The sequence below is a fragment of the Ranitomeya variabilis genome, chromosome 6 (genome assembly GCF_051348905.1).
Source record: "Ranitomeya variabilis isolate aRanVar5 chromosome 6, aRanVar5.hap1, whole genome shotgun sequence".
NCBI lineage: Eukaryota > Metazoa > Chordata > Amphibia > Anura > Dendrobatidae > Ranitomeya > Ranitomeya variabilis.
Window position 1 is genome coordinate 11,710,915 of NC_135237.1, and position 22,437 is coordinate 11,733,351.

Below are 22,437 nucleotides of genomic sequence, written 5' to 3' on the forward strand. Positions count from 1 at the left end.
TACTTGGGGGATAACTTGGAAGGTACATTTGGTTGATAGGAGCAGACCAACGCCTCCACCTGCTCTGTTGTCCGATCTTTGGGTGTGAGAGAAGTGTAGTCCTCCATATCAAAGAGCAGCAGCAGCGGTGGTGTCTGACTGTTGGATCCAGGTTTCAGTAAGAGCCAGAATCAGAAAGTTAGAAGTCATGGATGAAGGAGAGTTTATTACACACTGAGCGAGAATTCCAAAGGGCACAATTAAGAGGAGACTGAAGGCATGCAGGGAATATTAATGAGATTTGAGGGATTTCTCAGTGTAGCAATTGAGGGGTTCGACTTGCTATAACATGAGGGGCCAGGATTGGGACAGATATCTCCTGCGACTAGGAGGAGGATTGTTGTGAACTCTATTTTTGGGTTCCCTCTAGTGGTCACAAGCGGTACTGTGTAGTGTTGTCTTTCTGCAGGTTGGCTGCATCAGCTGGTTCGTTATCCTTGGTTGGTTTCCTATTTAGCTCACCTGGATACTCAGTTCCTTGCCTGCTATCCATGTATTCAGTGCTCTTCAGATTCCTTGTGACTACCTTGCTCCCAGTCTCTCCAAGACAAGCTAAGTTTTTGTTTGTTCATTTTTTTATTATCAGCATTCATCATGTTTCTTGTCCAGTTTGCTAAAATGTTATTTCCTCGCTTGCTGGTTGCTCTAGGGGACTGATTTTCTCCCCCCACACCGTTAGTTGGTGCGGGGGTTCTTAAAATCTCAGAGTGGATATTTTGTAAGGGTTTTTTACTGACCGCATAGATTCCCTTTTCTATTTTCTGCTATCTAGTATAAGTGGGCCTCATTTGCTTAATCTGCTTTCACCCCTGTGTATGTGCCTTCCTCTTACCTCACCGTTATTATTTGTTGGGGGCTTCTATATCTTTGGGGATTATTTCTCTGGAGGCAAGAGAGGTCTTTCTTTCTCTCTAGGGGTAGTTAGTTCCTCAGGCTGGCTTGAGACGTCTAGGATTTTTAGGCACGTTCACCGGCTACTTCTAGTGTGTTTGGATAGGTTCAGATTTGCGGTCAGTCCAGTTTGCCACCTCCCTAGAGCTTGTCCTATGTTTGTTACTTAGCTGGAGTAATTTGTGATCCTCAACCACTAAGGATCATAACAGTATAGCAGGCCAAAAAGTGTTTAATGCATCGCCGAAGTGGGATAAAAAGAAGACCTGAGTACTGTTTTTTTTTTTTTTTTTTTCCTCCCGCTTTTCCTTTGCTGCAGTCTGTTTAGCTTCTTTCATCCCCTTGAACTCTGGGTGGTTTTGAGCTCAGCTGCAGACATGAATGTTCAGACTCTGACTTCTAGTGTGGATCATCTTACTGCACGGGTGCAAAGTATTCAGGATTTTGTTATTCATAGCCCTATGTCAGAACCAAAGATACCCATTCCTGAGTTGTTTTCTGGAGATAGATCTAGGTTTCTAAATTTTAAGAATAATTGTAAGTTATTTCTATCTCTGAGACCTCGTTCCTCTGGTGATTCCACTCAGCAAGTTAAGATTGTTATCTCCTTGTTGCGTGGCGACCCTCAGGATTGGGCTTTCTCTCTGGCGCCAGGAGATCCTGCATTGCTTAATGTAGATGCATTTTTTCTGGCTCTTGGACTGCTTTATGAGGAGCCTAATCTTGAGAATCAGGCAGAAAAAGCTTTGCTGGCTATCTCTCAAGGTCAGGATGAAGCAGAGGTGTATTGTCAAAAATTTCGGAAATGGTCGGTGCTTACTCAATGGAATAAGTGTGCCCTGGCTGCAAATTTCAGAGAAGGTCTTTCTGAGGCCGTTAAGAATGTTATGGTGGGGTTTCCCACCCCTACAAGTCTGAGTGATTCTATGGCTTTAGCCATTCAGGTTGATCGGCGTTTGCGGGAGCGCAAATCTGCTCATCCTTTGGCGGTATTTTCTGAACAGAGACCTGAGTCCATGCAATGTGACCGAACTCTGACCAGAATTGAGCGACAAAGTCATAGACGTCAAAATGGGTTGTGCTTTTACTGTGGTGATTCTACTCATGTTATCTCAGCATGCTCTAAACGCTTTAAAAAAATTCGCTAAACCTGTCACCATTGGTACTATGCAGCCTAAATTTATTTTGTCTGTTACTTTGATTTGTTCTTTGTCGTCCTACCCGGTTATGGCTTTTGTGGATTCGGGTGCTGCCCTGAATCTGATGGATTTGTCGTTTGCCAGGCGCTGTGGTTTTGTCCTGGAGCCTTTGGAATTTCCTATTCCTCTGAGGGGAATTGATGCTACGCCATTGGCTGAGAATAAGCCTCAGTATTGGACGCAAATGACCATGTGCATGACTCCCGTACATCAGGAGGTGATTCGCTTTCTTGTTCTGCATAATTTGCATGATGTTGTCGTTTTGGGTCTGCCATGGCTGCAGGCTCATAATCCAGTTTTAGATTGGAAAGCTATGTCTGTGTCAAGTTGGGGTTGTCAGGGAATTCATGGCGATACTCCGTTGGTGTCTATTGCGTCTTCCACTCCTTCTGAGGTCCCTGAGTTTTTGTCTGACTACCAGGATGTATTTGATGAGCCCAGGTCCAGTGCCCTGCCCCCTCATAGGGATTGTGACTGTGCTATAAATTTAATTCCTGGTAGTAAATTCCCTAAGGGACGACTTTTTAATTTGTCTATACCAGAGCATGCCGCGATGCGGAGTTATATAAAGGAGTCTTTGGAGAAGGGACATATTCGCCCATCCTCTTCCCCTCTTGGTGCAGGATTCTTTTTTGTGGCCAAGAAGGACGGTTCTTTGAGACCTTGTATAGATTATCGTCTTCTGAATAAAATCACAGTCAAATTTCAGTATCCTTTGCCACTATTGTCTGATTTGTTTGCTCGGATTAAGGGTGCCAGTTGGTTCACCAAGATAGATCTCCGTGGTGCGTATAACCTTGTGCGCATTAAGCAGGGAGATGAATGGAAAACAGCATTTAATACGCCCGAAGGCCATTTTGAGTACTTGGTGATGCCTTTTGGACTCTCTAATGCTCCTTCTGTGTTTCAGTCCTTCATGCATGACATCTTCCGAGAATATCTGGATAAATTTATGATTGTTTATCTGGATGACATTTTGGTCTTTTCTGATGATTGGGAGTCCCATGTGAAGCAGGTCAGGATGGTGTTTCAGGTCCTGCGTGCTAATGCTTTATTTGTGAAGGGCTCAAAATGCCTCTTCGGAATACAGAAGGTCTCCTTTTTGGGTTTTATTTTTTCTCCTTCTACTGTGGAGATGGACCCAGTCAAGGTCCAGGCTATTCATGACTGGACTCAGCCCACGTCTGTTAAGAGTCTTCAGAAGTTCTTGGGTTTTGCTAATTTTTACCATCGTTTCATCGCTAATTTTTCTAGCGTGGTTAAACCTTCGACGGATTTGACCAAGAAGGGTTCTGATGTGACTAATTGGTCTCCTGCGGCCGTGGAAGCCTTTCGGGAGCTGAAGCACCGGTTTTCTTCAGCCCCAGTCTTATGTCAGCCAGATGTCTCTCTCCCCTTCCAGGTCGAGGTTGATGCTTCTGAGATTGGAGCAGGGGCTGTTTTGTCGCAGAGAAGCTCTGATGCCTCTGTGATGAAGCCATGTGCTTTCTTTTCAAGAAAATTTTCGCCTGCCGAGCGGAATTATGATGTTGGTAATCGGGAGTTGTTGGCTATGAAGTGGGCATTTGAGGAGTGGCGACATTGGCTCGAAGGAGCTAAACATCGTGTGGTGGTCTTGACTGATCACAAAAATCTGATTTACCTCGAATCTGCCAAGCACCTGAATCCTAGACAGGCTCGTTGGTCGTTGTTTTTCTCCCGTTTCAACTTCGTGGTCTCATACCTGTCTGGTTCAAAGAACGTGAAAGCTGATGGCACTTTCTAGGAGTTTTGTGCCTGACTCTCCGGGAGTTTCTGAGCCGGCTGGTATTCTCAGAGAGGGAGTGATTTTGTCTGCCATTTCCCCAGATTTGCGACGAGTGCTGCAGAAATTTCAGGCGGATAGACCTGACCGTTGTCCACCAGAGAGACTGTTTGTCCCGGATAAATGGACCAGCAGAGTTATTTCCGAGGTTCATTCTTCGGTGTTGGCGGGTCATCCTGGGATTTTTGGTACCAGACATTTGGTGGCTAGGTCCTTCTGGTGGCTTTCCTTGTCGCAGGATGTGTGTTCCTTTGTGCAGTCTTGTGGGATTTGTGCTCGGGCTAAGCCTTGCTGTTCTCGTGCCAGCGGTTTGCTTTTGCCTTTGCATGTCCCGAAAAGGCCTTGGACGCACATTTCCATGGATTTTATTTCGGATCTTCCAGTATCTCAGAAAATGTCTGTCATCTGGGTGGTGTGTGATCGTTTTTCCAAGATGGTCCATTTGGTGCCCTTGCCTAAGTTGCCTTCCTCCTCCGATTTGGTGCCTCTATTTTTTCAGAATGTGGTTCGCTTGCACGGCATTCCTGAAAATATTGTGTCTAATAGAGGATCCCAGTTTGTGTCCAGGTTTTGGCAGACTTTTTGTGCTAAGATGGGCATTGATTTGTCTTTTTCGTCGGCCTTCCATCCTCAGACTAATGGCCAAACCGAGCGAACTAATCAGACGTTGGAAACTTATTTGAGATGTTTTGTTTCTGCTGATCAGGATGATTGGGTGACTTTTTTGCCATTGGCCGAGTTTGCCCTTAATAATCGGGCTAGTTCTGCTACTTTGGTTTCGCCTTTTTTCTGCAATTCTGGTTTCCATCCTCGTTTTTCCTCGGGTCAGGTTGAGCCTTCTGACTGTCCTGGGGTGGATTCTGTGGTGGATAGGTTGCAGCAGATTTGGAACCATGTAGTGGACAATTTGAGGTTGTCACAGGAGAAGGCTCAGCGCTTTGCCAACTGCCGCCGCGGTGTGGGTCCCCGACTTCGTGTTGGGGATTTGGTGTGGCTGTCTTCTCGGTATGTTCCTATGAAGGTCTCCTCTCCTAAATTCAAGCCGCGCTTCATTGGTCCTTATAAGATCTTGGAAATCCTTAACCCGGTGTCTTTTCGTTTGGATCTCCCAGCATCGTTTGCCATTCATAATGTGTTCCATAGGTCTTTGTTGCGGAGGTATGTGGTACCTGTGGTTCCTTCTGTTGAGCCTCCTGCTCCGGTGCTGGTCGAGGGCGAATTGGAGTACGTGGTGGAGAAGATTTTGGATTCTCGTATCTCTAGACGGAGGCTTCAGTATTTAGTTAAGTGGAAGGGCTATGGTCAGGAGGATAATTCCTGGGTTGTCGCCTCTGATGTTCATGCGGCCGATTTGGTTCGTGCCTTCCACGCGGCTCACCCTGATCGCCCTGGGGGTCTTGATGAGGGTTCGGTGACCCCTCCTCAAGGGGGGGTACTGTTGTGAACTCTATTTTTGGGCTCCCTCTAGTGGTCACAAGCGGTACTGTGTAGTGTTGTCTTTCTGCAGGTTGGCTGCATCAGCTGGTTCGTTATCCTTGGTTGGTTTCCTATTTAGCTCACCTGGATACTCAGTTCCTTGCCTGCTATCAATGTATTCAGTGCTCTTCAGATTCCTTGTGACTACCTTGCTCCCAGTCTCTCCAAGACAAGCTAAGTTTTTGTTTGTTCATTTTTTGATTATCAGCATTCATCATGTTTCTTGTCCAGTTTGCTAAAATGTTATTTCCTCGCTTGCTGGTTGCTCTAGGGGACTGAGTTTCTCCCCCCACACCGTTAGTTGGTCCGGGGGTTCTTGAAATCTCAGAGTGGATATTTTGTAAGGGTTTTTTACTGACCGCATAGATTCCCTTTTCTATTTTCTGCTATCTAGTATTAGTGGGCCTCATTTGCTTAATCTGCTTTCACCCCTGTGTATGTGCCTTCCTCTTACCTCACTGTTATTATTTGTTGGGGGCTTATATATCTTTGGGGATTATTTCTCTGGAGGCAAGAGAGGTCTTTCTTTCTCTCTAGGGGTAGTTAGTTCCTCAGGCTGGCTTGAGACGTCTAGGATTTTTAGGCACGTTCACCGGCTACTTCTAGTGTGTTTGGATAGTTTCAGATTTGCGGTCAGTCCAGTTTGCCACCTCCCTAGAGCTTGTCCTATGTTTGTTACTTAGCTGGAGTAATTTGTGATCCTCAACCACTAAGGATCATAACCGAGGATAGAAAGAGTGAGCAAATGGTTAAATGATTTCTGAGAGCATCTCTTGTGTTGGATAGTCCTCCATACAGTACAATGGTCTCCACATAGTTGCCTATACAGCATAACGGATCTATACAGAATAATGACCCTCAAAATCCTTCATAAAGAATAATGGGCCCCACATAATCCTCCATACAGGATAGTGGCCCCACGTAGTCCATCAAACAGTACAATAGCCACATATAGTATTCCATACAATATAATGTCCACTCATAGTCCTCAATACAGTATAGTTTCCCCACAAAATCCTTTATACAGTATAAAGTCCCCACATTGTCCTCCTTACAGAAAAATGGGACCCGCATAGTCCTCCATACAGAATATTCGTTTCTACCTAGTCCTACATACAGAATAATGAGCCCCATATAGTCCTACATACAGTAAAATGGGCCCCACGTAGTCTTCCATACCGAATAATGGGCCCCACATACAGTGGGGGAAATAATTATTTGATCCCCTGCTGATTTTGTAAGTTTGCTCACTGACACAGGCATGAACAGTCTATAATTTTAAGGGTAAAAAAAATAAAATCCAGAAAATCAAATTGTATAATTTATATTATTATTATTATTATACATTTTTATAGCGCCATTTATTCCATGGCGCTTTACATGTGAACGGGGCAAATATAGACAAGTACAATAAGCATGAGTAAAACAAGGCACACGCAAGTACAGGAGGAGAGAGGACCCTACCCGCGAGGGCTCACAGTCTACAGGGGATGGGTGAGGATACACTAGGAGAGGGTAGAGCTGGTCATGCGGCAGTTCAGTAGACTGAGGATCACTGCAGGCTGTAGGCTTGTCAGAAGAGGTGAGTCTTCAGGTTCCTTTTGAAGGTTTCCGTGGTAGGCGATAGTCTGATGTGTTGGGGTAGAGAGTTCCAGAGTATAGGGGAAGCACGGCAGAAGTCTTGGATGCGGTTGTGGGAGGAAGAGATGAGGGAGAAGGAGATTATGAGACGATCGAAGTTTGCGTGTAGGTAGGTATCGGGAGACCATGTCACATGTATGGAGGAGTCAGGTTGTGAATGGTTTTGTATGTCATTGTTAGTGTTTTGAACTGTAGTCTCTGGGCAATAGGAAGCCAGTAAAGGGCCTGGCAGAGAGGAGAGGGGAATAACGGGGAGACAGGTGGATTAGTCGGGCAGCAGAGTTTAGGATGGATTGGAGTAGTGCTAGAGAGGAGGCCAGAGAGTAGGAGGTTGCAGTAGTCGAGGCCGGAGATGATAAGGCCATGTACTAGTGTTTTTGTGGTTTCAAGGTCAAGGAATGCACGGATCCGGGAAATGTTTTTGAGTTGGAATCGGCAAGAGGAGGCAAGAGCTTGGATATGTGGCTTGAAAGAGAGGGTAGAGTCAAGGATCACCCCGAGGCAGCGAGCGTGCGGGACCAGGGAAAGTGATCAGCCGTTGACATTGATGGATAGGTCGGGTGGAGGGGTAGTGTGAGGTGGAAGGATGATGTATTCTGTTTTGTCCATGTTTAGTTTTAGAAAGCGAGCAGAAAAGAAAGATGAAATAGTGGGCAGACATTGTGGGATTTTGGTCAGTAAGGAAGTGAGGTCAGGTCCAGATAGGTAGATCTGCGTGTCATCAGCGTAGAGATGATATTGTAAACCGTGGGATTCTGAGCTGTCCCAGGCTGAAGGTGTAGATGGAGAAGAGTAGGGGTCCTAGAACTGAGCCTTGGGGAACACCGACAGACAGGGGGCAAGATGAGGAGGTGGTGTGGGAGAAGGAGACACTGAATATCCGGTCTGTTAGATATGATGAGATCCAGGATAGGGCCAGTCTGTGATGCCAAGAGATGAGAGAATCTGTAACAGGAGAGAGTGGTCCATAGTTTCGAAGGCAGAAGACAGGTCCAGGAGGAGGACAGAGTAGTGTCGCTTGCTCTTGGCGGTTAGTGGGTCGTTGGTCACTTTAGTTACGGCAGTTTCAGTTGAGTGATGTGATCGGAAGCCAGATTGTAACCGGTCAAAGAGGGAACAGGAGGAGAGGTGGGAGGACAGTTCAAGATATAAATGTATTTGTATTTTGCAGTGAGAAAGAAGTATTTGATCCCTCTGGCAAACAAGAGTAATACTTGATCGTAAAACCCTTGTTGGCAAGCACAGCAGCCAGACGCTTTTTGTAGTTGATAATGAGGTTTGCACACATGTCAGGAGGAATTTTGCTCTACTCCTCTTTGCAGATCATCTCTAAATCATTAGATTTTGAGGCTGTCGCTTGGCAACTCGGAGGTTCAACTCCCTCCATAAATTTTTTTTATGGGATAAAGGTCTGAAGACTGGCTAGGCCACTCCATGACCTTAATGTGCTTCTTTTTGAGCCACTCCTTTGTTGCCTTGGCTGTATGTTTTGTTTCATTGTCTTGTTGGAAGACCCAGCCACGACCCATTTTTATTGTCCTGGCGGAGGGAAGGAGGGGTTGTCACTGAGGATTTTATGGTGATGCAGTGAAGTGGTCCTGTGCCCTTAGCAGAGAGATACCCCCAAAACATAATGTTTCCACCTCCATGCTTGACTGTTGGGATGGTGTTCTTTGGGTTATAGACAGCATTTCTCCTCCTCCAAACGCGGCGAGTTGAGTTAATGCCAAAGACCTAAGTTTCTGTCTCATCTGACCACAGCACCTTCTCCAAATCACTCAGAGAATCATCTAGGTGTGATGATGGGCCTGCACATGTGCCTTCTTGAGCAGGGGGACCAAGTTGCGGGCAGTGCAGAATTTTAAACCTTTACAGCGTAATATGTTACCAATGGTTTTCTTGGTGACTGTGGTCCCAGCTGCCTTGAGATCATTAAGAAGTTCCCCATGTGTAGTTTTAGGCTGCTCTCTCACCTTCCTGAGGGTCAAGGATACCCCACGAGGTGAGATTTTGCATGGTGCCCCAGATCAATGTCATTTTGTATTTCTTCCATTTTCTTACTATTGCACCAGCAGTTGTCTCCTCACCCAGCATCTTACTCATAAGCATATCTAGAGGGGGGGCAGACGGTGCATGTGCCCCGGGTGCAGCCAGCAGGGAGCGCCATCGGGCAGTCTAATGCGGTGGTCCGCAGTGTCTCCCCCAGTGGCTACATTTTGCTGCCCCCAGACTTGGAGTCAGTTGTTCCCTGTGCCGACTGTCAAGCTGACAGCCGGCACAGAGAAGCTGCAGCGCATCGGCTCCCAGGGAATAATTGTGCTCACATCTTAGAGGCGCGAGTACAATTGAAGCTCTGATCGCCAGGTCAGAGCGACGCCAGCTGCGTGATTGTCATGTGATCACGCTGCTGACGTCAATCGCTGGCGCTGCAGAGACGCCAATGGATGGTGAGTGCTCCAGAGAAACTGAAGACACCAAAGGTTAAATGCATGGAGGAGATTTAGTTTGGGGGGAGAATTAGGAGTGAAGATGGGGGAGAATTTGAGTGGGGATGGGAGTATTTATTGTGTGTGGGGATGTGGGAGATTTGGAGTGAGGTTGGGGGGGATTTAATGTGTGGGGGAGATATGGAGTGGAGATGGGGTTACTTATTGTGTGGGGGAGAGATTTGGAGTGGGGAATGGGTGATTTAATGTATGGGGAGATTTGAGGACACAAAATGAGGAGCAAAGGGGGAGATGGGGGGCATATATGAGGAAATAGTACAGGTGAATGAGGTCATGTATGAGGAAACAGTACACAGGCATGGGGGCATGTACGAGGAAACCGTATGGGGGAATGGGGGCATGTATGAAGGAACAGTATGGGAGGATGGGGGCATGTATGAGGTAACAGTACAGTGGAATTGGGGGCATGTACGAGGAAACAGTACAGTGGAACTGGGGGCATGTAGGAGGTGAAAAAAGAACGGTATTTCAGCTCACCCATTAATTCAGACGAGATGGTAGAAGTCAGTCCGAGCACGGATACAAAGTGTTGCTGCCACAACACTGATTGGTATGTAGAAGGAAACGGTGTGAATCCAGCTCCGGGATAAAAATGCAAAATTTTATTTAAACATTTAAAACGCTGCTAGAACATGACCAGCACGAAGGTGACGGAGAGCAACCAGCACCTGGACGCGTTTTGGGCAACAAAGATGCCCTTAGTCCTCATCTTTGTTGCCCGAAACGCGTCCAGGTGCTGGTTGCTCTCCGTCACCTTCGTGCTGGTCATGTTCTAGCAGTGTTTTAAATGTTTAAATAAAATTTTGCATTTTTATCCTGGAGCTGGATTCACACCATTTCCTTCGGCATGTAGGAGGAAACAGTATGGTGGAATTGAGGGCATGTACGAGGAAACAGTACTGGGGAATGGTGGGCATGTGTGAGGAAACAGTACTGGGGAATGGGGGCATGTATGAGGTAACAGTATGCGGAAATGGGGGGCATGTACGAGGAAACTACGTGGGAATGGGGGGCATGTAAAAGGAAACAGTATGGTGGATGGGTGCAGAAACATGGTTCTTGGGGATGAGTGCAGACAGCATGGGGAGCGAACGGGGAATGTATGCGGACACAGTATGGGTAACGATGTGAAAAATATATGTGGACAGAGTATGTTGAGTGAGGGTGATGGGATGTGTGCAGACACAGTATGGGGAGTCAGAGGCATGTGTGGGCAGGCAGTATAGAAAATGAGGGGGCAAATATATGAGGAGACAGTATGGTGAACGGGGGATGTGAGAGGAGACAATATGAGGAGAGAGGGGAATAGTGTGAGGAGATGGTATAGAGGAGAAAAGTGAGTGGGCACAGAATAGAAACTGAGTAGTGGGGGCATAGCTTGGGAGGACAGTGTAGGGGCACAGCCAGAAGGGGACCGTATACTAAGTTGGGTGTATGTGATGAGAAAGTACAGTATAAATACTGGGCCCTATAGGGGGGACACAGTGTGAGAGGACAGTGTGAAGAGGGGGCTGGTATGGAAAAGAGAGGTCAGTGTAAAGAGCATGTACCATAAGAGGGACAGTGTGGGGGTCATATTTTGTGCAGGGAATATAGTGAGGGGCAATTTTTTATTCCGGAGCGTTATAATCACTCTTCTATCTTAAAGGGCGTTGTGTGGGGATGTGCTGCAGAAGACCGGAGAAGATGGAAGTCTGCAGAGACGGCTGTGGATGAGAAAACTCATCATGAGGTCTGGCCAAAATGAAGAAAAAGAGAACGACTCCAGAGATGATGTCATCTATAAGGTACCTGGATGTAAATGTTATTTGTGATACTGACTAATTATCATGCTTTTATTTGTTAGGAGCATTAAAGGGGATGTCCATGTTTGTGATGAGTCTGCAGTCATTCTATGTGACTGCAGACTTCTGAATTCTCACAGTGCGCCCTGCACACTGTCAGGAATCTCTCGTGCTGGCGATTTATATACATGCGGTCACGTGCCGAATAGACATGCGTGGCCTCACTCAATGAAAATGAACTGAGCGAGGCCGGGCATGTCTAGTCGGAATGTGGTCAGAAGTATACAAATCACATGCTTGTGCTGACATGACCGTCCACCGGCAAGGGAGAATCCTGAGGGTATGTGCACACGTTGCGGATTTTGCTACGGATCTGCAGCGTTTCTGCAGCTGCAGGTCTGCAGCAGATTCCCATGAGTTTACAGTTCAATGTAAACCTATGGGAAACCGAAAACGCAGTGCACATGCTGCGGAAAAAAAGCGCGGGAACGCAGCGGTTTACATTCCGCAGCATGTCACTTCTTTGTGCGGAATCGCTGCGATTCTGCACACATAGGAATGCATTGAACCGCTTACTTCCCACATGGGGCTGTGCCCACGATGCGGGAAGTAAGCGGATCATGTGCGGATGGTACCCGGGATGGAGGAGAGGAGACTCTCCTCCAGGCCCTGGGAACCATATTTGTGTAAAAAAAAGAATTAAAATAAAAAATAATGATATACTAACCTCTCAGCGCTGCACGCGGCCGTCCGGTCTCAGGGTTGCTGTGCGAGCAGGACCTGCGATGACGTCACGAAGGTCCTTCACGCATAGCATCTTTGGAACCGGACCGCAGCGTGCAGCGCCGAGGAGATCGGGACGTCAGAGGGTGAGTATGACCATTTTTTTATTATTTTTAACATTACTATTGATGCTGCATATTGCTGCATCAATAGTAAAACGAGTGCAGGAGTAAACCCGCAGCGGAAACCGCAAGACAAACCGCGATAAATCTGCAGGGATAACCGCAGTGGTTTTGCCCTGCAGATTTATCAAATCCGCTTCGGGAGAACCCGCAGTGTCACATGTAGGGGTAGCTGTGATTGCAGTGCAGACTAAAAATAAGTGTTAGTCTTGGTCATGCTAGTGTCCAGGGCAGAGTTGGGAAAACCTGCTCTGGGTTTTTGTATTTTGAAACAGACTGTAGGATGGTAGTCGTGCAGTCCGTTTCATTCCAGGCCCAGATTTTCCATGTGGCTGAAGGCCACAGATCCCAGTTAAAATCCCTGCAGTAAAGGGTTTAGGTGTGTCAGGTCCAGTGTCGGGCTGAGTGTCAGTCGGGTGTGTGCTAGAGGGCAGAGCGGTCGGCTCTGCAGTGCTCCATCTATGTGAACAGACCAGCAGAGCTAAGCAGCCAAGGCAGCTCAGGGGCCTGGCACCCACAGCATACACAGCGGTGCAGTCGCCCACGGCAACTGGTATCGGAGGTGAACTGTCCTATGCATGAAGGAGGACTAGCGATTTTATTGGCTGCAAACTTGAGGGCATGGTTCCTGGCTGCAATGCGGAGGATACTGGGTACTTTGTAGTGTTTGAATTGGACATTAATGCTGTGAAGTAACCGCATTAAAGAGACTTTGGCTATGTGCACAGGTTTTTTCACGTTTTTTTTGCAATAAAAATGCTATAAAAACTCATAAAAAACGCATGCATTATGCATCCTATCATTTAGAATACATTCTGCATGTCTTGTGCACATGATGCGTTTTTTTTACGCAAAAAAAATGCATCGCGGTAAAAAAAGCAGCATGTTCATTAATTTTGCGGATTTTCTGCGTTTTTCCCGCTATTCTATGCATTTGGCAAAAAAACAAAAATGAAAAACAACCATATCCCTCACCTGTGAGGAAAAAACAAAAGCAAGAAAAAAATCCTTGGTCTTTGAAGTGTTAAATAGGCCCTGGCCTATTCTCACATCAGATCTAGATCTGAAGGATCCACTGACCACAGGATCCTCTTCTGGTTATCGCACAGCAATATCCACGTCTGACCTCCTGACGTGGAGTCACATTACATGGAAGGAAACCCGGACGCAGTCACCAGATCCTGGTTTCTTGACCCTGAGTAAAAACTTTCTAGATGCTTTTGGCATAGGGGTCCTCAGCTATGAATAAATTGACAACTGGGCGTTTAAATTATATTTATTAAAAGGGCATGTCCATACACTTACCCTGTGAACTGATTGGACTGTGCCGAGACACCCCCTCACCTGGTAACACCCAGCTGTCAATATATTCACACATTATCAGTAGGAATAACAGAGGAACGGTACAACGCCGAGATATAAAGCGAGATGCTCCAGAATCATATAATGGAGACTATGAGGATCTACTAAAGCCGTCGTGTCCGGAGAGCTGACGCTTGCCTCTTTACTGATCTTCTCTGGTCATCTAGAACTTTCCACGTGACTTTTCCTTAGGTCTTTTTATTGTGTTACTTTTCCTTCTGTTTGTGATTTTTCCATTATTTCTTTCACAGATCTGATATCTGGGTGGAAAATTTGAAAATAATACTATAGCCATAATGGAGATAGAAAAGCGTGATGAGCGGTGCACAGAGGACGATCCTACAGGTAACCACCCCGGTGGAGAGCCACCATTAAAAAAAGCAGACAAGAGTAACATTCTCCGAACCAGACAGTTCTGGGACAGGTTTTATGCTTTGTGTTTTCTCAGCTATTGATTCCCCCGTTCAGATAAATACAGATGATATCTGGAGATAATGTGATGGCGCTATATGTGATCGCACCGCTGTGCATCTGTAATATGGGTGTAAGATACAGCGGGAACATGGAGGTGGAATAGGAACAGGGTCCGGGCTTTACCTTAGAGAGGCGTAGCTAATCGAGTTCCTGGTTTTCACTAGAGCTCCTGATGGTGGAGTCATGCTTGAGCTGCTGATAGCGGCCGGGTACACACACTGACACGGTCTCTGGCTCTGCTCAGACTCCGCCAGTTCTGGACACTCGGGATGAATGACTCTGACAAGGAGTCACTGACAGGGCTGAATTTGGAGGCTGGTATAGCTGTCCAGACTCATGGATCTCAGGAATAGGTTTAGGCCCTGGACACACACACGGACTATGGAGTAGGTTCTGGCACTGGTCACACATGGACTAGGGAAGCAGGTTCAGGCACTGGTCACACATGGACCAGGGGAGCAGGTTCAGGAACTGACCACACACAGACCAGGGGAGAAGGTTCAGGAACTGGCCACACATGGACCAGGGGAACAGGTTCAGGCGCTGGCAACACACAGACCAGGGAAGCAGGTTCCTGCAGTGGCTGAACTAGGACCAGAGGGTTGGGTTCAGTCACTGCCACACACAGACTAGTGTAGCATGTTGAGGAAGTAACCGCAGAAGGACCAAGGGAGCAGGTTGAGGCACTGGACGCACAAGGACCAGGGTTTCAGGTTCAGGCACTGGCCTCAGTAGGTTGATGGGAAGCCGCTTCAGGCTCTTGCTGCACAAGGACCTGGGGTTTGAGTTCAGGCATTGACTACACACATACCAGGAGAGCAGGTTGAGGAACTGGCCGCACAAGGACCAAGGGAGCAGGTTCAGGCACTGGCTGCACAAGAACCAGGGTTTTTGGGTTCAGGCACTGGCCAAACATGAACTAGGGAAAACATGTTTAGGAACTAGAAACACATGGACCAGGGAAGCAGGTTCGGCCACTGGGCCACACAAAGACCAGGGGTTTGGGTTCAGGACTTAGCCACACAAGGACCAGTGGACATAACACGTGTCCACGTCTCGGTCGTTAAGTGGACAATCCCAGTAAGTGCATTGGTAAGAGCATGGGTGATATTCCTGGACATGTGCTGGTAGAAGGAGGAGATGCCACACCAGGAGAAATAGTGGCAGCTGGGGACCGAGTATCAAGGGAAAGCTGCCGCCATGAGTCTGCGGAAATCCTTTTTGTCTACAAGCTTAAAAGGCAACATTTCCATGGCAACCAGCCTGCAAATGTGCACTTTTAGCATTTGGGCCCATAGGTGGTTGGCTGAGAATTTTTCTTTTTCGTTTCAAGGCCTGGGGTAGGGACAGCTGAATGCTGTGCTTGGACATGGAATTTGTAACACCTGATAATGGTGCCTCAGAATGTGCAATAATAGGCGTAGGGTGGGAGACATCTGCAACAGTGTCATGGACATGGGATTGGCCATCACCTAGCACAGGGGAAGAGGCAGTGGTGTCACCCATTGGCACCAGTTTTAAACCCAATCGTTCGTCCCACCGAGTCAGGTGCTTAGATGACATGTGCCTAATCATGCTGGTGGTGCTTAGGCTCTTAGTGGTCAGGCCCTTGCTGATCTTGGCATTACACAGGTTGTAAATTACCATTGTTTTGTTATGGAACTCTCTTTAAAAAAGTACCAGACTGGAGATCATCTAACTCTTTGCAGGAGAAGTTTACACGTGTCGGCGGAATAATTTCCTGCCTTCTTCCCCTGGTCACCCTACTACCTGTTCCTGCCTGTTTCTGTACTGCCGATCTGTCCCCTTCAGTTCTGCTGGCCTTGCCCTGCATGCCAGCTTCCCAGGTAGGGTCAGTGCCTTTGTCATCCACCACCTCGTCTTCCACCACCGCGCGCTGCCCTGGTCCTCCTGAATTGGTAACTTGGCAACAACCTGACATATCGACAACTGTGTCTTATCATCATGTACCTCCTTAGACAAAATTTGCCATTCCCCACCATCATGGTCTTGTGGCCTTGGCTGCTCTAAGTTTTTTGCATCACTAAACAGCATGTCCTCATGTCCCTCTTGGATCATGCAGGGTGAGAAGAAACAATCAATAATTGATAATGTAAAGAGCTCCTCGGAGTGTCCTAGTGTGAGATTACAGGTCTCCAGGGACTCGACATGGTGGGAGGAAGGAGGATCAGGATGAGGATTAAGTGATCCAGACTCTTGGGTGGTGAGACTGGACTATGAGGAAGACTGGGTGGTGCTGGCAAACATACTGGAAGCAGTATCTGCTACCCATCCGACCACCTGCTCACCTTGGTGTGGCTACAGAAGTGGTGCCCCATGCCTCCCTGCAAAATGGGACAAGATGCTATGTGTCGTGGGTGGGCGTGTTGCTTGTGCTTCAGCAACAGGCGCAGTCGCACCTTATCCACGTCCTCGCCGCCTGCATGCACCATCATCAGCACTTCCTGTCCCTTACCACATGCCTAATTACTAGGTTTCTGGAAATCAAGTTTCATTGATTAATTGAAGCTACGTTTTTTAATAAAATAAAATTTGGTTACCTGTACCAGGCCAAGCGTTTTTGTTTTATTTCAAGCCACCATAACTTCACACAAAGTATATTTAAACGGCATGGATGACAGTAGTCATTTTTTAGAATAAAAATTGTGAACTGTAGCAGGTCAAGCGGTTTCTAAAAATGTTAAACCACCACAATTTTACACAAAAGCTCATTAAACTATATAGAAGACAATACAGTCAATATACAGGTGACAGTTCACACCTCTGTACATATCACACTCCACTGACAATCTTGTATCTGTTGGGCAGGGTGCATCAGTAGTGGGACAGTATTGTTCAGTGTGGAATAAATGGTGTAAGGTCGCTTCTGTGTAATGATTGTATTGGGCTCACGTGTCGAGGTGGAATCCTTAAGCTATACAGTGGATATAAAAAATCTTCACACCCCTATTAAAATGGCAGGAAAAAAATCCTACCAAGAAAGTGACTGGGCCAATCCAGAAATTCCATCTTCTGGTGAAGCCATTCTTATGGTGATTTGGAGGTCGCTTAGGGTCCTTGTTGTGCTGAAAGGTGGAATTCCTCTACATCTTCAGCTTTTTAGCCCAGGCCTGAAGGTTTTGATGTAAACTTAACTGATATTTGGTATTGTTACTAATTCCCTCCTATACACGTACAAAAAATAAAAGACTTGAAGCTCTCAAATTTTTTGGCAATACATAGCACTGACTACCAGGCTATTACATCTATCTGTAATAAAAATTTACCAATATTGTATCAAGATGAAACATTGGCTAACATACTGTCTTCAGGAGCCAGACATTCTGCTCATTAGGAGATACGTTATCTCCAGGTTTTTCCAGTTGTCCCTCTCCCGCTCACAAATCCTGGTTATCTTTCATAGGTAACTTTAGATGTGGCTCATCCAAATGTGCAATATGGAAACTTATGGTCGAAGCCCAGTCTTTTTCATCTTGCAACAAGAGGATGCAATATAGTATTGATTCCTTCATCAACTGTAACACCACACAAGTGATTAATTTAGCTGAATGCAAATTATGTGCTAAACAATATGCGGGCTGCACCACAAGAAAGCATATGTCACAGGAAGCAATGGGAAAACAGGAGATGAGGAACCTGGGTCCCTGAACTGCCCCTCAGACTAGGGTGAGGCCTGTCTTTCATTAACTCGGGGGTACCCTTGATGGTAGGGAGGCCAGAGTCACCAACCTGCCCCTATCTCCTGTCCAGCCCTGAGCTAAACCCCCAACCCCCACCCCAGGAGGTGAACAGTAATGGAAACCACAGATAAAGAAAGACAGGGAATAAAGTAAACTGCACCACAAAGCATCCTATCAGGAAGACAGAATATGTGGGTGAGGGGAACACAAATCCAATAGAGAAATGAACAAACAACAAAGTATACTTCACCAAACTCCTGAATAAAGACTAGAGTATCAACAGCTACACCAACACAGGGCCGGTATACAAGAGATTCGCAAATGCTATAGTCGGCATCCAGGAATGTTCTGAGCCATACTAAGAGGGTGAAGGCCTTCCCAGAAGCCTCAGCCACTAATCAAACAGTTACCTCCTGCCAAGCTGAACATCAGTGAACAAACCACCGCCGATGTCCAAACTCGGGCTGAGCAACAGGAACGTCTAAGACTGCACAACAGACTCCCCAGTGTGAACAGAGTCTGAAGCCGGCATGGCAGCGTGAGGTCAGATTATCAGAACGTATTTATGACATATCATCCACCCCTATAAAAATGAAAAGATCACTGTCAGGGCTATCCAGGCATTTCCTATACACACACCAGGGAGATGTATCCTCCCTGATGTTCACAGTCATAGAAAGGGTCAATTGTCCATCATGAGGAGGTACCGTATATACTTGAGTATAGGTCGAGATTTTCAGCCCATTTTCTTAGGCTGAAAGTGCCCCTCTCGGCTTATACTTGAATCATTGTCCCAGGGGGTCGGCGGGGGAGCAGCATCATTCTCACCCCCTGCTGACGCAGTCTCTGAAGGTCCCTTCTTCTCAGATGGTCTCCGGCGCCGGCAGCTCTTCCTGTGTTCAGTTATTCAGTAAAGTAATGAATATGGATGGGACTCCACTCCCATAGGCGTGGAGTGCATATTCATTACTTTAATGAGCGGTACCACATGACCGCTGAACACAGGAAGATGCCGCCGGCGATGGAGAGACCATCGGAGAAGCAGAGACCGCGCCAGGAGGGTGAGTATGACGAGGGAGGGTGAGCCATGTGATAGTCACCTGTCGCCGCTCCACCGCCGCGCTGTGTCTTCCGCATCCTCTGGCTGTGATGTTCAGGTCAGAGGGCGCGATTACGTGTTTAGTACGTACCCTCTGCCTGAACAGTCACCCGGAAGAGACAGCGGCGCACGTCGGTGGATCGGGGACAGGTGAATATCGCAAGTGCAGGGGGACTGAGCCAGTGGTGAAACGGGCACCTCGCCCCCATAGCGCGCCGGTATCCCCGCCTGCTGAGGACCCTGGCACCTAGCCCCCTGTGATAAGAGGGGAGTATTTCATTTTTTATTTTTTTTTGCAATCGCAGCAGTAGCATATGGGGCATATTATTCAATGGATCCTCTTATTCTATGGAGCATCTTATGGAGCCATTATTAACCTTTGTGCATCATTATATGGGGCATATTATAGTATGGGGCAAGTTATGGGGCCCATCAACCTTTATGGAGCAGCATATAGGGCATATTATATTATGGAGCATCTTATGGGGCCATCATTAACCTTTGTGCAGCATTAAAGGGCATATTTTTGTATGGAGCATCTTATGGGGTCATTATTAACCTTTTGTGCAGCATTATATGGGGCGTATTTTTTATGGAGCATCTTATAGGGCCCATCATCAACTTTATGCAGGATTATATGGGGCTCCTGATTCAATATGGATATTCAAAAACATTTATCCTACTGATGTCTCAATTAATTTTACTTTTATTGGTATCTATTTTTATTTTTGAAATTTACCTGTATACTCGAGTCAATAAGTTTTCTAATTTTTTTGTGGCAAAATTAGGGGTCTCGGCTTATACTCGGGACGGCTTATACTCGAGTATATATGGTAATTGAAAAAAAAAAGCGCTTCTCAAAAGTGAATCACACTGGATCCTAAAACGTGAAACCAGATTTCCCAAAAGGTTAAATTATACAACGGATCTGCTATATTTATATTGACAGCATCAATTTCCATCCACACACAAACAAAAAATATTTTTTAAATTTTCTTTCTTCCTTTTTCTTTTCTCTTTTCCTTTAGTATTTGCCCTGCTCATAAGCATCCGCCCTTATATATCGTCAACTTATTATTTTTTACAAATGTATTACATCTAATGATTTATTATACGTGACTGATGTACAGCAAGACCCTCTCAATCATAAAATAAACAGCAGTTAAGGCACAATCCTCCCGTATATAATCTGGTGACGTTCATACATTGCGGCACTGCTGTTTCTATGTACTTAGTGAATATTTCCATCAATTCTAATCTGGCTTATGACCAGTGCCACTAATAGTGCCATAATCATTAACCCCTTCATGACCCAGCCTATTTTGACCTTAATGACCTGGCCGTTTTTTGCAATTCTGACCAGTGTCCCTTTATGAGGTAATAACTCCGGAACGCTTCAACGGATCCTAGCGATTCTGAGATTGTTTTTTCGTGACATATTGGGCTTCATGTTAGTGGTACATTTAGGTTGATAATTTTTGCGTTTTTGTGAAAAAAATGGAAATTTGGCAAAAATTTAGAAAATTTCGCAAATTTCAAATTTTGAATTTTTATTCTTTTAGACGAGAGAGTTATGTGACACAAAATAGTTAATAAATAACATTACCCACATGTCTACTTTACATTAGCACAATTTTTTAAACAAAATTTTTTTTTGCTAGAAAGTTATAAGGGTTAAAATTTGACCAGCGATTTCTCATTTTTACAACGAAATTTACAAAACCATTTTTTTTAGGGACCACCTCACATTTGAAGTCAGTTTGAGGGGTCTATATGCCTGAAAATTCCCAAAAGTGACACCATTCTAAAAACTGCACCCCTCAAGGTGCTCAAAACCACATTCAAGAAGTTTATTAACCCTTCAGGTGCTTCACAGCAGCAGAAGCAACATGGAAGGAAAAAATGAACATTTAACTTTTTAGTCACGAAAAAGATCTTTTAGAAACAAGTTTTTTATTTTCCCAAGGGTAAAAAGAGAAACTGGACCCCAAATGTTATTGTACAATTTGTCCTGAGTACACCGATACCCCATATGTGGGGGTAAACCACTGTTTGGGCGCAGGGCTCGGAAGGGAAGGAGTGCCATTTGACTTTTTCAATGAAAAATTAGCTCCAATCGTTAGCGGACACCATGTCGCGTTTAGAGAGCCCCTGTGTGCCTAAACATTGGAGCTCCCCCACAAGTGACCCCATTTTGGAAACTAGACCCCCAAGGAGCTTATCTATGTGCATAGTGAGCACTTTGAACCCCCAGGTGCTTCACAAATTGATCAGTAAAAATGAAAAAGTACTTTTTTTCACAAAAAAATTTTTAGCCTCAATTTTTTCATTTTCACATGGGCAACAGGATAAAATGGATCCTAAAATGTGTTTCTCCTGAGTACACCGATACCTCATATGTGGAGTAAATTACTGTTTGGGCACACGGCAAGGCTCGGAAGGGAAGGAGCGCCATTTGACTTTTGAATGAAAAATGAGCTCCAATCGTTAGCGGACACCATGTCGCGTTTGGAGAGCCCCTGTGTGCCTAAACATTGGAGCTCCCCCACATATGACCCCATTTTGGAAACTAGATCTCCCATGGATGAGCCGTGACCACCTTAAACCCCCAAGTGCGTCACAGAAGTTTATAACGCAGAGCCGTGAAAATAAAAAATCCTTTTCCTATCCTCAAAAATTATTTTTTAGCCCTCAATTTTTTATTTTCACAAGAGTAACAGGAGCAATTGGACCCCAAAAATTGTTGCCCAGTTTGTCCTGAGTACGCTGATACCCCATATGGGGGGAGGAACCACTGTTTGGGCACACGTCGGGGCTCAGAAGTGAAGTAGTGACAGTTTGGTATGCAGACTTTGATGGAATGGTCTGCGGGCATCATGTTACGTTTGCAGAGCCCCTGATGTGCCTAAACAGTAGAAGCCCCCCACAATTGACCCCATTTTGGAAACTAGACCCCCCAAGGAACTTATCTAGATGTGTGGTGAGCAATTTGAACCCCCAATTGCTTCACAGAAGTTTATAACGCAGAGCCGTGAAAATAAAATATCATTTTTCTTTCCTCACAAATTATGTTTCAGCAAGCAATTTTTTTTTATTTTCGCAAGGGTAGCAGGAGAAATTGGACACCAATAGGTGTTGTCCTGTTTGTCCTGAGTATGCTGGTACCCCATATGTGGGGGTAAACCACTGTTTGCGCGCATGTCAGGGCTCGGAAGGGAGGGAGAACCATTTGACTTTTTGAACGCAAGATTGGCTGGAATCAATGGTGGCGCCATGTTGCGTTTGGAGACCCCTGATGTGCCTAAACAGTGGAAACCCCTCAATTCTAACTCCAACACTAACCCCAACACACCCCTAACCCTAATCCCAACTCTAGCCATAGCCCTAATCCTAACCCTAATCCCAACCCTAACCCTAATCCCAACCACAACCCTAACCCCAACACACGCCTAACCATAACCCTAACCACAAGCCTAATCTTAACCCTATTTCCAACCCTAGCCCTAATTCCAACCCTAACTCTTATTCCAACCCTAACTTTAAGTCTATGTGCCC

The 22,437-nt window shown here is 46.0% G+C and overlaps 1 protein-coding gene across 3 annotated transcripts in view; it reads left to right on the plus strand.

Moving 5' to 3' along the window:
* Window positions 1-22,437, plus strand: part of LOC143781303 (uncharacterized) — a 174,452-nt gene that overhangs the window by 54,188 nt on the left and 97,827 nt on the right. Inside the window, exon 2 of one of the 3 annotated variants that reach the window (XM_077267845.1) lies at window positions 13,860-13,953. The exons of 1 other annotated variant lie outside the window; for it this stretch is intronic. In XM_077267845.1, the coding sequence (XP_077123960.1) occupies window positions 13,905-13,953 (49 nt within the window). In that variant the 5' untranslated portion in view covers window positions 13,860-13,904. Of the gene's footprint in view, window positions 1-13,859; window positions 13,954-22,437 lie in introns of those variants that run through there. One more of the 3 variants, XM_077267842.1, reaches the window with a different exon arrangement.